General features: G+C 41.2%; 1 protein-coding gene across 2 annotated transcripts; it reads left to right on the top strand.

Annotated features, from left to right (window-relative positions):
* Positions 1-6,762: 6,762 nt before the first annotated feature.
* LOC149851285 (uncharacterized) lies at positions 6,763-9,773 on the top strand. 2 transcript variants are annotated; one of them, XM_089999745.1, is made up of 7 exons: positions 6,763-7,299; positions 7,412-7,610; positions 7,766-7,866; positions 8,012-8,115; positions 8,290-8,733; positions 8,806-8,943; positions 9,067-9,773. In XM_089999745.1, exons 1-7 carry the CDS (start codon positions 6,961-6,963, stop codon positions 9,242-9,244), a joined length of 1,503 nt encoding a protein of 500 aa, XP_089855871.1. In that variant the 5' UTR covers positions 6,763-6,960; the 3' UTR covers positions 9,245-9,773. The 2 variants fall into 2 exon arrangements, with proteins under 2 accessions (XP_089855871.1, XP_089855877.1); XM_089999751.1 differs by lacking the exon at positions 9,067-9,773 and having other exon boundaries at positions 6,764-7,299; positions 8,806-8,947.
* The last annotated feature ends 4,018 nt before the right edge of the window (positions 9,774-13,791 follow it).

The raw sequence follows: 13,791 nt of genomic DNA, 5'->3' as shown, positions 1-13,791 counted from the left end.
CCGATGCAAACCGAATATGTTGACAGACCTAGGTGAGTTGTTGGGTGGCCCATCGTCAGTGGGGCCCTTATTACGTGTCCAGTCATGCCATCAAAATTGTGCCCCCACACGTCTTCCAGACAACACGAATAATTCATGCATGAAAAAAAGTAGGTTACGGCATTTACGATCTCTGCCCGTTTGCCCCTAACCACCAATAAGACAACCAAGCAAAGTTGGACAGATGGGTTTTAAAACATTGGACACCAAGGACACCGGTGCAACGCTTATGATTGGATATATTGGTTGCGGGGAAAGCGTTGATAGGAAGCCAAGCAAGATGGATAGATGATTAGGGATGTAAACGGGTCGGAGTCGGATCGAATTTAAGCATTACCAAGTCCGACTTAATCGGTTATGGCATAATCGGGTTGGGTTTCGAATGGAATTGGATAAAACCAAACCCGGCATTTACACTTAATCGGGTTTCGGATTTTGTCAGATTCAGGTTCGGGTTTTAATGCAAAACTCAAAACCAAACCCGCATCCAAACTCGCATAAACAGGTTTGATTCGGTAAAGTACCAGACCCAAACTAGTATTATTACATCCCTAATGATGATCACGATGATGATAACTGAATTTTTACGAAGAACGAGTGATGGTAAACACATAACAGGGCCCACAAGGGCTCCACTCATCTACTACGAGCAACTTGAATGTCACCAAGTTGATGGGATGTCACAAGTTCAAAACCCACTAGTGGTTTATCTTATCGCAAGATCGAAGCTGGGTGTACTGCTTGATGGGGAAGGGGGCAGCCAATGTTTAGTCGGTGTTGAAGGAAAAAAATGTGAAGATTCGAATTTCAGAAAATGGTGCAGATACGAGTTTCAATATCCACATGTCTTTCTCTAAAGGCAGTGAGGGTCGTTCAGACTTAGGTAGGACCCATAAGGGTGATGTGGCAGCTAAGGTGACTTCTTCACATATTAAAAAGTCAAAAGTCACATATGCTAATCTAAAGAAGAAGGAACTTGACATGTGTCACAACCAGAGTCAGCAGACGATGCCTACATAGGGGCATGAACTAGGAGATCATCATGGGATGTCCCCTACCTCCAGAGGCTTTCTAAATCTTTCAACAAAATAAGTAATTGTTAATTAGCTAGAGTTATAATTATTTTTTTAATTGTTTAGGAGTTTTAATTAATGTAGGAGTCCTAATAAAAATTGTCTTTTAAGAATTTCTCTCTTATTAAGTTTTTTATTCTTGGTAGGAGGATTTTTTTTGAAGTTACAGTTGGTTTAGGATTAGACTCCAAGCCTTCACTTTATAAATAGAGAGTTGAAGAACTCAATTGAATAAGAGAATAAAGTTGATTATTTTCTCTAAACTCTCTCTTTCTCTAGTCATCTTCCACCCTCTTCTTTCTCTCTCTCCTATCTCTAAATGCCCCTACCCCATTGATGCCTCTCTCTATATTGCCTCTCTCCTGTCTCACATTTTTCTTTTTCTCGTCTTTGAGCTCACGTGTGGATTAGACCCGTGGATATGATCATCCACCTTTGCTAAGGGCCCAAGCCCTTCTCGTATCTTCGAAGTACAGTGAATCACTTGCTTGAGGAAGTTCCTACTATCATCTTGGAACTCTACTCCTACATATCACAAGCTAGGAAGCAAGTCAAGCTTATTACAAGTGGTGCCGAGGACTGTTATGAGATCTAATGTATAGTTGATCAAAGCCTTGTGTTTGGCCTTGGTGGAATGACAAATCAGAGGGTTATGGTTTTCACTTTGGAGGCAAAGTGGTACGGAGCGTGGTGATCTATTACAGCCTGAATTTTAGAAGATGGTGCGGATTTGAGCTTAAGGATCTACACGCCTTTCTCTGCAGGCAATGAGGGTCATCAAGGCCTAGGTGGAACCCATGATGTGTTTTGGTAGGCCTAGGTTCGGGTTTTAGAGTTTAGATAGGCTTGGGTTGGGTTTGGTTAAGTCAAAGGTCAAGGTTATTAAACATATTTGGGTAAGGTCTGGCAGGGTTCAACGAAAATTCAGCTTCTCTTAAAATATAGCATAATAAATGATGAAAAAATAGAAGAAAACTTAGGACACGTTCGGGAAGCTTGGGATAAAATTTAAGGGTCAAGGAATTTGGGGTTGCAGAGATTAAATTTTAGAATTTTTTAGTTTGTTTGGGAACTTGATTTTATTCAATTTCTAATAGACCCTGAGAGAATGAGTAATTTCTCTAATAATAAAAATTAAAAAAAAATCAAGAAAATAGGGTTAGGTTAGGAACAAGTTATAGAGCATTTTAAAATTTGGGAATCTATTTTGAATTGGTTTTGGAATTAAAATAGGAAAGTTAGGACACATGTTTGGATCATGTCTGATTCAGGATTGGGTCTTCGATATAACAAGTTTTGGTGATGGATTTAATTCTCCTAAACTGGGAAAAATTAAGATTTGGGATTTGTTTGGTAGGTTAAGGTCAAGTAGAGGTGTGAGGAGTTAATTTTGCAGGTCTAGATTAGATGGAGTTTTGGAGAAACATTATTTCTAAAGAGGATTAATTTTTAGAAATTACAGCAACTGTTCGAAAAATGTGTCTTGTTGAAAAGAGGTTTGGTTCATCCGGAAAATCTTAGAAACCTCACTTGATGTAGGGATGATCCACATTTATCGAAGAGTTGTAGTAGTCCACACAAGTATTAAGTAGAATTAATTCTACTTAGCACTTATGCAAATTCCAAATCTTTAGAAGATTGAAACTACCTTATTAACCAGGAGAAGAGCCCAAGATATGGTGAATAAGTCAATGGGGTAAGAACACCTAAAGGTAAGAAAGGAGGAAAGATGGATAGGGACCAAGAGATAGAAAGAGAGAGATAGAGAAACGTTCCACTAGAGGAGGCAATTTTTTTTTAGAGAGAGAGGGAGACAACTTGATTCTATTTTTCATATCCTTCCAGCACAAAAAAATGCATATTTTATAGACCAAGAGAACTCCTACACAAATACAGAAATTTAAGCAAAATCAAAGTAAATAACTTACTACACTAAGCACTTACACACTAATGAGAGACACTTAATATTGGAGGTTGTTGGGTTTCAAGTCCTTAAAGAAGGAAAAGCCCAAGGGCCACATGTTTTTAAAGGGCCTTGAAGGCCTCCTAAGTGGTGCCAATTGGGTGGGACCCACTAGCCATTAGTGGCTTTTAGAGGGGATGCTCCATGTGGGTCCCACTTAGCTTGATGAGGTGGATTGCATAGATGAGGTGGCAACATGGCTAAGGTGACCGCATGGTATGGATGAGGTAGCAACATGGCTGGCGTCTACTGGAAAGTTGTCTCTTGTGGCTAAAGTGGATTGCATTATTTAGAGTACGGGTGACAAATCTGGATCAGCTTGATTGGGATCAATTTGCATGATTTAGACCTTCAGAGTTGGATCGAGCTCACCTGGATCTTGGTCTGCATCAACCCATAAGGGTGATGTGCCAGATGAGGTGACTTCTCCACATGTTAAAAAGTCAAAGGTCGCATATGTTAATCTAGAGGAAGAGAAACCTGACACATGTCATAGCCAGAGTCAGCAGACGGGGCTCACATAAGTAGGATGGACTAGGTGTCCCTCATATCTAGAGGCTTCCTGAATCTTTTAAAAAAAATTTAATTATTAATTAACTAGAGTCTTAATTGTTTCACTTTTTTAATTGTTTAAGAGTTTTAATTAATATAAGAGTCCTGATAGAGTTTCACTCTTATTAAGTTTTTTTGTTCTTTATAGGATTGTTTGTAAAGTTACAATTAATTTATGATTAAACTCCAAGCCTCCACTTTATTAATAGAGAGTAGAGAACTCAATTGAATAAGAGAATAAAGTTGATTCTTTTCTCATGCTCTCTCTTTCTTTAGCCATCCCCCCCCTTGCCCTCGTTGATGTCTCTCTCCTTTCTTACATCTTTTCTCTTTCTCGTATTTGAGCTCAAGCTCTGGATCTGGTCGTTCACCTCTACTAAGGGTTCAAACCCTTTCTCGTATCTCTCTTTACAAACCAAGGTTAAGTTCTAGTAAGCAGAGATACAAATTTTATATATATATATATATATATATATATATATATATATATATATATATATATATATATATATATATATATATATATATATATATATATATATATATATATATATATATATAACCATTTGGATCAAGCATAAGAATGAGTCAAGTGCAAACAAGCTAGAGTTCAATTACTTAACCAAGCCCTTGAGGGTCGTGGATGGATACCCGTTCTAGTTCCTACCTTGTTGGACATAGTTTGCTTTCAAGTGTGTTTTCCTTCCTAATTCAAGCAACTATATAAGTGGCAAGCTGTTGGATTTGGCCGCTCATAGTGGAAATAGGCAATGGAAGGACCAACCACCTAATTGGTTTCCTTCTCGATTGAGCTTGCAAAATCTTGTTATTTTTGTACTGGTAGGGTCAGCCTAACCCCAGCTTGCCAACACAAAAAAAGAAAAATGCCAGTGAACACATTTATCCCCGGAGGATCGATCTCAGATCTACCTGCTACTAGGGTCCGAGTTTCTCTGCAATAAAAAAAATGCATTTATAAGGAGGCTTGGATTTTAAACCCAGCCCAAACCCACTGTCTATACAAATCAGAATCAGTGTGTCAACGGGTCGGTTGGTTCGGACCCATGTAGAACCAGACTTGGGACCGATTTTCAGGTACAGTATCGGGTCCAAACCCGAGTATAATCGGGTCCACTAGGAGAGAAACCATACCCGGACCGGATAGGAACTACATGTACCAGACCAGGACCATACCCGGTAAAATAATATTTTTTAGCATTTTTACATTGAAAATTTGTGGGTCTTAATCGGAACTTGGGTCAGGCACGGGTCTGGTATAAAATTTCACAAACTATACCCGGATCCATGTATTAATCTGACTTTCGGGTCTGAACCCAGTTCTTAATCGAGTCTTATTATTTATCACCATATCCACACCCTTTAGGGTTTGGTCCAGGTATACCAGACCCATTGACACCCCTAGTAGCGTCCAATGAAATCACTGACATATATCACCTCAACCTCTGTCCAGTCCAAACGGACCCTCGTTTCTGAGAGAGGATCAGGTCAGAGGAGCCTTGGATGTCATTCATCTTAAAACCGAACGGCATCCATCAAACAGTGAATAAGACTCATTGTGAGCCGCTCATTTTAAACCATCTAGATGTCGTCCATCCTAAACATAAACGACATTGAGAAAAAAAATGGGGCCCATCCAAGTGATGGGCATCTTATTCATGCAGGTTTCCCATCTCCTTGTATGCTTTGTTGTGATCCATAGATTTCGTTGGAGCACACCGGTAATATGGCATATGATGGGGACTGATCTCCCGAATGTTCTGGTGACAACCCATCTCAGCCAAGATCAAGTTACTTCTTTTATTTTTATACTGCTACCTTGTTTCCAGATGAGAAATTTTCAATTAAGAAAATTCTCGTGCCAGGGATCTAGCCTCTACTGTGAAATCTCAAATCAAGACCTCATGTTCTTGGCAATTTCATTAATGCCTGATCTTTTACAAAAACATGTCCAAAAAACAGGCCCAAAGCTTCTCATTGATTTTGATTCCTTTGAGATGATTTTTATATATGGGGGCAAACTTCAGACCTGAATTCTAGTATCCATGAAGATGTTTTGATTCACCGTTACAGCTTAAAAATGCAGTGTAACTCGAGTGGTACAAACATGCTAAATGAAATATACTAAATGAAACATGGGGTTTTGTATGTTTTTTCTTTCACAATCCTTGTAGATGTGTTTGGCATAGGGGTGGCAAAATCTGACACGACCCGCCAACCCGCTTCTTAGGTGAGTTGGGGTTTGACTTAAACAGGTTTGTGTCATAAATGGGTCAACCCGCCTAACCCGTTTATTAAACAGGTCAGGTCAGGTTCGTGTTAGGGGTATGCCAACCCGCCAACCTGGTTGACCCGTTTAATAAATCGGTTAGGCGGGTGGGTCAACCCGTTTACCCAAACCCGACCTGCCAAACCGTTTACCCGACCCAACCGCTAACCCGCCAACCCGTCCACTAACACGAACCTGACCCGCCAACCCGTTTACCCGACCCTGACCCATCCACTAACCCACCAACCCGTCAACTCGTTTATTAAACGGGTTAGCCGTGTCGGGTTACCCGTTTAATAAACGGGTCGGGTTCGTGTTGAGGTATGCTGACCTGCCAACCCGACCCGATTGCCACAGCATGGTCGATTTGCTAAGAATCTACACATGAATCATGTATTTTTTATCAAAACACTGATATTTGAAGCCTCAAAAAATTACAAAAATTTTGAAGTGTTAATTTTTTGAACCTTGTAAAAACTCACCCATGTTTCGAAATTGAACACTCTCTTTAAAATCAAGTAAGGAGATCGCATTTGTATGGTCATAGTTTAGAAACAAATAAAGAAAAAAAAAACCTGAAAACCCCATTTAACGTGGAGGTAGATAGAGCACGAGAGCATGAAAGATCTTTTTCTTGTGGTTTTTATGAAAAGTTGGGTCTTAGCTCTCGTTTTTTGAGATTTTTAGCAAAATGGGTCCTGGTTTGAGATTTCATTGTAAGTTGGGACCCAAATCAAATTGTTTAATAGCAACCAGAATACGGTGGCTCTTGTTTCGACATGTGGCGTTCTCCCATTGGATAAAAAAAGAACCGATAGGCCTCTAAAAATAATCAATGCCCACCAATAATGACCGAGACGATGAAGAGGCGGAGACGATAAAGAGCAAAATTGGGGAAGAAAAACCCAACCCTTCCCCTCCCCCTTTGATCAAGTTGGTTCTTCTCCTCTGTGCAGCAGTATCTACGTCTATCCCTTTATTGGGCATTGCCTGTATTGCTGTCTGACAAAGGGGGAGGCGGGTTTCGGAAGAGAGAGAGAGAGAGAATGAGGTTGTGGCTGTTGGCTTTGGATTGTGCGGAGCTTCTTGTGAGTTCGGTGGTTCATATGTTGTATGGAATGTACATCTTCAGCACGGCCATTGCCTCCGACATAGAGCTCATAGCCACATCTCGCAGCAGCAGCAGCAGAAGCAGCAGCATGGTGCTTAGGGCTAGCAACAAATTAAAAAGGATTGCTTTTGCGACTGCTTCTTCTTCGTTGATAGATGCGAACGGAGACGCAGATCATTCGAAGTTGCTTCTGGGAACGGGCGAGGGTCTCACACCGGAAAACAATCTGCCCCCTATTGTTCTTGTGCACGGGATTTTCGGTTTCGGAAAGGGGGTCGGTCACCAACTCTAAATCTTTCCCCCACCCCGCCAGCCATTGTTAGGTCTAGATCGGGTGAGATTTTTGCCCATTTGATGTTTTGTTTGTGTGTGTGTGTGTGTGACAGAGATTGGGAGGTCTGTCGTATTTCGGTGGGGCGGAGACGAAAGACGAGCACGTACTCGTGCCGGACCTCGGGTCGTTGACGAGCATCTACGATCGGGCTCGTGAGCTCTTTTATTACCTCAAAGGTGGGCAGGTTGATTATGGGGAAGAACACAGCAAGCACTGCGGGCATTGCCAATTTGGCAGAGTGTATGATCGAGGTACCTTCTAAAACTCCAATCTGTTTCGCCTCCTGGGGCGAAAACCCCCATAGATCAATACCAGTGGCAAAAAATGAGGACCTGATCTAATTGTGGAGTATCGTGTTTTGGTAATCCTTTCTTATGGTCTCCCCGTTGTCCACCTTCTATTACAGGGCACTACGAGGTATGGGACGAGCAGCATCCCGTTCATTTTGTGGGACATTCTGCAGGGGTGCAGGTTGTCCGGGTGTTGCAGCAGATGCTAGCGGACAAGGTATACCGTAATCTCTGTATCACCTCTATTAAGGGATCAAAAGCAATAATCGTCAGCAACTCTAATATGTCTCTTTTACATCACGCACACACACACACACACCTCAAAGGGTAATTGACAAACAAAAGGTTGTCATGTTTACTAGGCCTTCAAGGGATTCGAGGACACTTCTGCAGATTGGGTGTTGAGCATTACTTCTTTGTCGGGTGCCCTCAACGGAACGACCAGGACATACATGGATGGAATGCAGTGAGTGAATTTTGATTTTAGAGGTTTAGTTTTTCGATTCGCTTGTTGGCAGCAATCAAAGCGCGATTTGATGAGGCAGCTGTCAATCAAGAGCGCTCATCTATTCATGAAACCATGGCGCAATGCTGCACTAATCATTTTGGTTGATCGATGACTGGTTCTACGATGGAACAGGCCCGAAGACGGGAGATGGATGAAGCGTCTGTGCCTTCTGCAGCTGTTACGGATTGGTGTCATCTTATACGAATGGATGGACATTCCATGGGTGAAGAGGTATTACAGTTTCGGGTTCGACCATTTCCGCATGGATTGGTCAGCTCTGGGCATTTCTGGGCTGATCGACTCCCTGCTCGCCAACAATGGTGGGGGACCCTTCGCCTCAGGAGACTGGATCCTGCCGGACCTCACCCTTCAAGGATCCATGCAACTGAATGCCTCCCTCAATACCTTCCCCAACACTTTCTACTTCAGCTACGCTACGAAAGGTACCCGGAAGTTTATGGGCATCACCGTTCCATCCAGCATATTGGGGATCCACCCGTTATTGTTCATAAGAGTCCTGCAGATGACAAGATGGCGCCACCCTTCCAATGCTCATCCTCCTTACAAGGGATACAGGTTGGTTTGGTTTGGTTTGTTGAATGCTTGGGAGCTTTGGTCCTTAATTGACGTCCAAGGCCAAATTTTCAGGGATGAGGATTGGCATGACAATGATGGAGCAGTCAATACGGTATCCATGACGCACCCTCGCATACCATTGGAGCATCCCAGCCATTTTGTGGAAGATGAGCGCGACCCAGAGTGCCATCCCTTAAGGCCAGGCATATGGTAGTTTTTTCTTATTCTTTTTTCGCAGAATGGTGTTTGTTCACATTTTCACATCATCATTATGAAATGGGAGAACTGATGTACGCTTGTATTTGTGACCACCAAATCGATATCATCGCCTAGGTACTACAAGGTAGTGGAAGCCGACCATATCCTCTTCATTGTGAACCGAGACAGAGCTGGTGCGCAGTTTGATCTTATTTACGACGGCATCTTCGAGCGGTGCAGAAAGCAGGTCTCCAGGACAACGCTTTGCCTTCAATCAGGCCCACCATCTAGTTCACGTGAGGTGGCTGACTAACAGCACCTCCGAGCAAGCGGATAGTGGTGGCACCACAAATCACTCTCCATTCGGTATTTTGGCATCGCCGTGGTCCATCTCCCATTGTCACCGTCCATCGCCCAAAAACAGCTGGGCTATTCATAATGGAGCTCGTGAGATCATCATCATCATCAATGGTGTGGACTCGTATGAGTGGACTCCGGCCCAAGCCTTTGCGGTCACAAACGGTATGGCCAACGATGTGGTGAATCAACCAGTCCCCTGAGACCGTACCACCCTGCTCGAAGCTTGTCTTGCAAAGAGAAGGGGCGGAAGGGAAGAGCTGAAGCAGGCACGTCTTGAGGGAGATGAAAGGGCAGGCACATTCCCATGCATACACAACTAATTCAGGCAATCTGACAGGCTGTGTCATGACTTTTGTTCCATGGCGGAGGTTGGTAACAGGATCCTCTTGGCAGATTCCCAGCCCAATTGTTGTAAGCGATGCATTGTAAAAAGGTGAAAACTGAAAAGAAAACGAATACAACCTATACCTTGCAATTCGTCAGCTTCATCTCGTACCAAGCAAAACAAATTACATTTTCCTGAGCAAGATTTAAACTGCAGCATCCCAAGGCAAAACACGTCTTGGTGGAGCAACTGAGAGTAATAAAACAGAGAACACAGAAAGAAGAAAGAATACACACAATTGTTACCAACTCTCCTCATCTAGACATTGTTAACTTCCATCCTTTCAGATGAACAAGCAAGCAATGGTGTAGGCCGGGATTACGTGGTGGGTCTTTGCTACACTTTGAATCTACTACAGAGGATCCCTTGTACACGCATTATACTTGTACATTGCTGCGTCATCAATCACTGCAATGGCCAGTGATCTACACTGCTTTAAAAGATCCTGATTTCCTGTGCCTCATACCTTGCTGAACAGCAAATAGCAGAAAAATGCTTTCGATATAGGGAGACACCACCTGATGGATCTGTTTTACCAGTGCAATCAAAATATTGGAACGGTTTCAGTGATATAATAGCAAGAGATGAGCGGTCACGAGCAGACTGCGATCTACCCTAGTGGTTGGGAGTGACCTCTGAATGTTGAGTTTCTAGGAGTAGAGAACGCCAGCTCATGCTTCCATGGCATGTTGTGAAGAGAAAAAAATCAGGTGGATAGCAGACAATAAACTCACCTGCATCCATGTCATTGGATAGTATGATAAAGTCATGCCTCTGGTGATTGGAAAAGTGGCCGGAGTGGATGAATCAGTTTAGGTACCACCACTCGATCCCTACCAACTACAAGTAATGCCCCGACATTGTTTGCCGTTCCTGACAAATTTTCCACATCAGCATAGAATATCAGTAAGCATCCTTGTGGACAAAAAACAAACTGCTTGGATAAAAGCAATTCGCTGATACACTCATGGGCTCTGATGATGAGCTGCAACTTGCTCTTCTTGCAAGTCTCTCAGTCTGTCAGGTTGCATTCACAAAAAACGTACAATGGCATTCTTTTAAGACGAACTGAATAAATGTGTTCTTTCAATCTGGATAAAGATGGGGATGAATGGTATTAAAAGGATTAAAAGGAAAACGATATTTCTTTATTCCATTAAAAGGCAAAGGTGACTTACAAACATAACTTTCACACAAACTGGAACTGTTACTAACATCATTGTTGAAAGACAGAAAAATTACTAAGGGGTTGTTCAAATGATGCCCAAAGCTTGTGTTTTGGACCCTCCAAACAAGGGTTCGTTTATATGACACTGAAAACCAGGTTTTTAAACTTGGTTTTTCAGTGAAACCAGCCAGGTTATGTCTGTTTGGGTGACAGTATAAGGCAGGTTTTCATTGAAATCATGATTTATCAAAAACCAGACCCAACCAAGTTTTTCATTTGAGAAACCAGGCTTATTGGAGCTGGCTTTTCAACCCTTCATGCTCCCTTTCATGCTTTCCATCATTCATCAAGTTGGCTGGCCCATTCAACCATCAGAAAATGGCTGGGATGTAATGGCCCATGACACGTGGTGCCATGCTAGCCATTTTTTTATTGGTGGCTGGCCAAAAATTGACCGAAATTTTTAACCTTTTTCTTTAGTCATTTTCTAACCATCCATCGGCTGAAAAATGGCCAGGATGGTACCATCTTAGATGGTGCCACACATGCCGGGATGGTACCATCTCAGTTATTTTCTTGTCAATAGTTGATCAAAAAATGGCTGAACAAAAACATTCGAAACAATAAAAATATTTTCAACCATTTGCAGCCATCCACTGATCAAAAAATGGTCGAGGTGGTTTGGCATGTGTGGCACCATCCTAACCATTTTTCAGCCAATGGCTAGCTAGAAAATGGCCGAACAAAAATGTAAAGAAAAAGAAAAGCCAGCCACCGATTAAAAAATGACTCAACTGATACCATCCAACATTGACAGTAACAGTTAGCCGGCCAACCTGATGCCTGATGGAAGGGAAGCCTATGGATACATGATACATCTTATGCAAAGTGGTTCCATAGCTCCATTCCTACAGATGCATCAAATACATTGACATCACAACATCAAGTTATGGGTACAATTCAAGCTGCTTCTTTCATATTAGGAAGCTGGTAGAGTCAAGTTTTATAGAAACAAGAGTAATGAAGGAGTTGGAAGAAGAGCATATACTAGTGAAAATAATAGTGCAAGGTATGAGGAATAAAATGACACAACAGCAACATAATATGACACATTTACAATTAACATATTCTCATGGGGGTTTTCCTTCTTTTTTTCGTGAGATAATCACTGGATTTGGTGCAAATGCAAGCAAATATTGCAGATCTGACACCCAGCTGCTTGACACTGAAAGCCAACCTAATGACCATAGCGATAAAGTTGCTAATGTCAACAACAGTTAGTAGTTTTATTATGGGTCTGAAACCAAAGAATGCAAATCTTAGAAAGGCAGATGAATCTGCAATAAAAAGGAAAAGAACTTGATTTTGAAGAAAAATACCAAATGTGTGAAAAGAAAACAAAGAACAAGAAAAAACAAGAAAAAGAAAAAAAGAAGATTATGAAAGAAAGAGTAAAAGAAAATGCAAGTAAATGAACAAGACATCAGAAAAGAAAGAAGAATAAGTACCTAAGACCTGATGAGTATGGAAGAACCAATATTTGGATCCTCTCATGATCTCGTTGGAGAAGGTGGTTCTGAAACCATCCAAACAAGAAGAGAATAGGAGAAGAATTACAGAGCCAATGACCCAACCCCTTTGGTGTTGGTGAAAAATATATGACCGGTGGTTTTCCCATTCACATTTTATTAGGATTGTACAAATAAGATCACAGAATACCCTATTCAGCCACATTACAAATATGTATCTAACAATGATAGATGTTACTAGTGTGCACCTTCAAATTTCCAACAAGTTCCAAAGATTTTTCTTAGCCTTATTTTTGGGGAGAATTTCTCCAGCTTCAACTGTACTCCTGTCTTTTGATCCCCCTTTATTTCCAAAGTACTCTTCTTCAATCATTCAATTACACTAGAGAATTTTAGCCCACGACGGTATTGTGATATATAATAGCATTAACGTACTTATTTCTTTATATGAAGTAAATTAGCTTTTTTGTAGTGTTTCTTCTCTATAGTGTTCATCACCATTAGTACAATTACTTGGTCAGTAACAATAACTGACTAGCTCGTGTAAAAACCTTAACAGCAGATGAACTATTAGAGGTAGAATATAAACATGGGCACGATTGGAAGCGAGAAAATGGTAAGAAAAATGCAAGTAGGAAAGAAAAAAAGGTTAACTTTTTCAACCATTCCAAACGAGAGAAAATTTGTGAAAGGAAAGTTTTTCTAAAAAGTGTGATTTTTTATAGGAAAAATTCCTCCACCTGGGAAGGTGGAGGAATTTTTCCTATCAAAAATTATTTTTGATTAGGGCGACCATTCACCCATCCCATGGGCTTCCATAAGAAGAGCTGTCTTCATCTTCCTCCCACCCACCACCATTTTCAGGTCTGTCTGTCTGTCTCTCTGAGGGGGCTGATCTACTCCCCCAACCCTTTTCTCATTTTTTTAACATTTCTCATTCAGTTTTTCTCATGCTACACAAACTAGTGAAATTTTTTCATTTAGAAAAGTTGTCATATCAAAACTTCTCATAGGCAAAATTTTATTTTCCTGAGAGAACTTTTCTTGCTTCCAAACATGCCCATAGAGACCATTAAGTGTGTCATGTCATTGGTGATTACCGCTTCTTTGACAAACTATTTTTTATGCCTTGGACTTTATCATGTTTTTTACCCAAATGGATTGCAAAGAACTTAATCAACAAATTGTGGTAATAAAAAAGAGGAAAGGGGGTGGGAAATTATACAGGATATGGAGAGAATCGCTTTTGATACATCGTTGTATAGATGGAGGAATTCCAAGAACTCCAAATGAGGAAAAAGAATTCATAAGAAATGGTTGGCTTCCATGTTGAGAACAATAATAAGTTTTGGGCTATGTACAATTTCCGAAGGACGAGTTGGAGTAAACAGGCCCAACACAGCCTTATGGTCATAGTT

The sequence above is a fragment of the Nuphar pumila genome, chromosome 1 (assembly GCF_984573655.1).
Source record: "Nuphar pumila chromosome 1, dmNupPumi1.hap1.1, whole genome shotgun sequence".
NCBI classification, from domain to species: domain Eukaryota; kingdom Viridiplantae; phylum Streptophyta; class Magnoliopsida; order Nymphaeales; family Nymphaeaceae; genus Nuphar; species Nuphar pumila.
The sequence above is the reverse complement of the archived record's forward strand: the minus strand, read 5'-3'. Positions and strand labels throughout refer to the sequence as shown.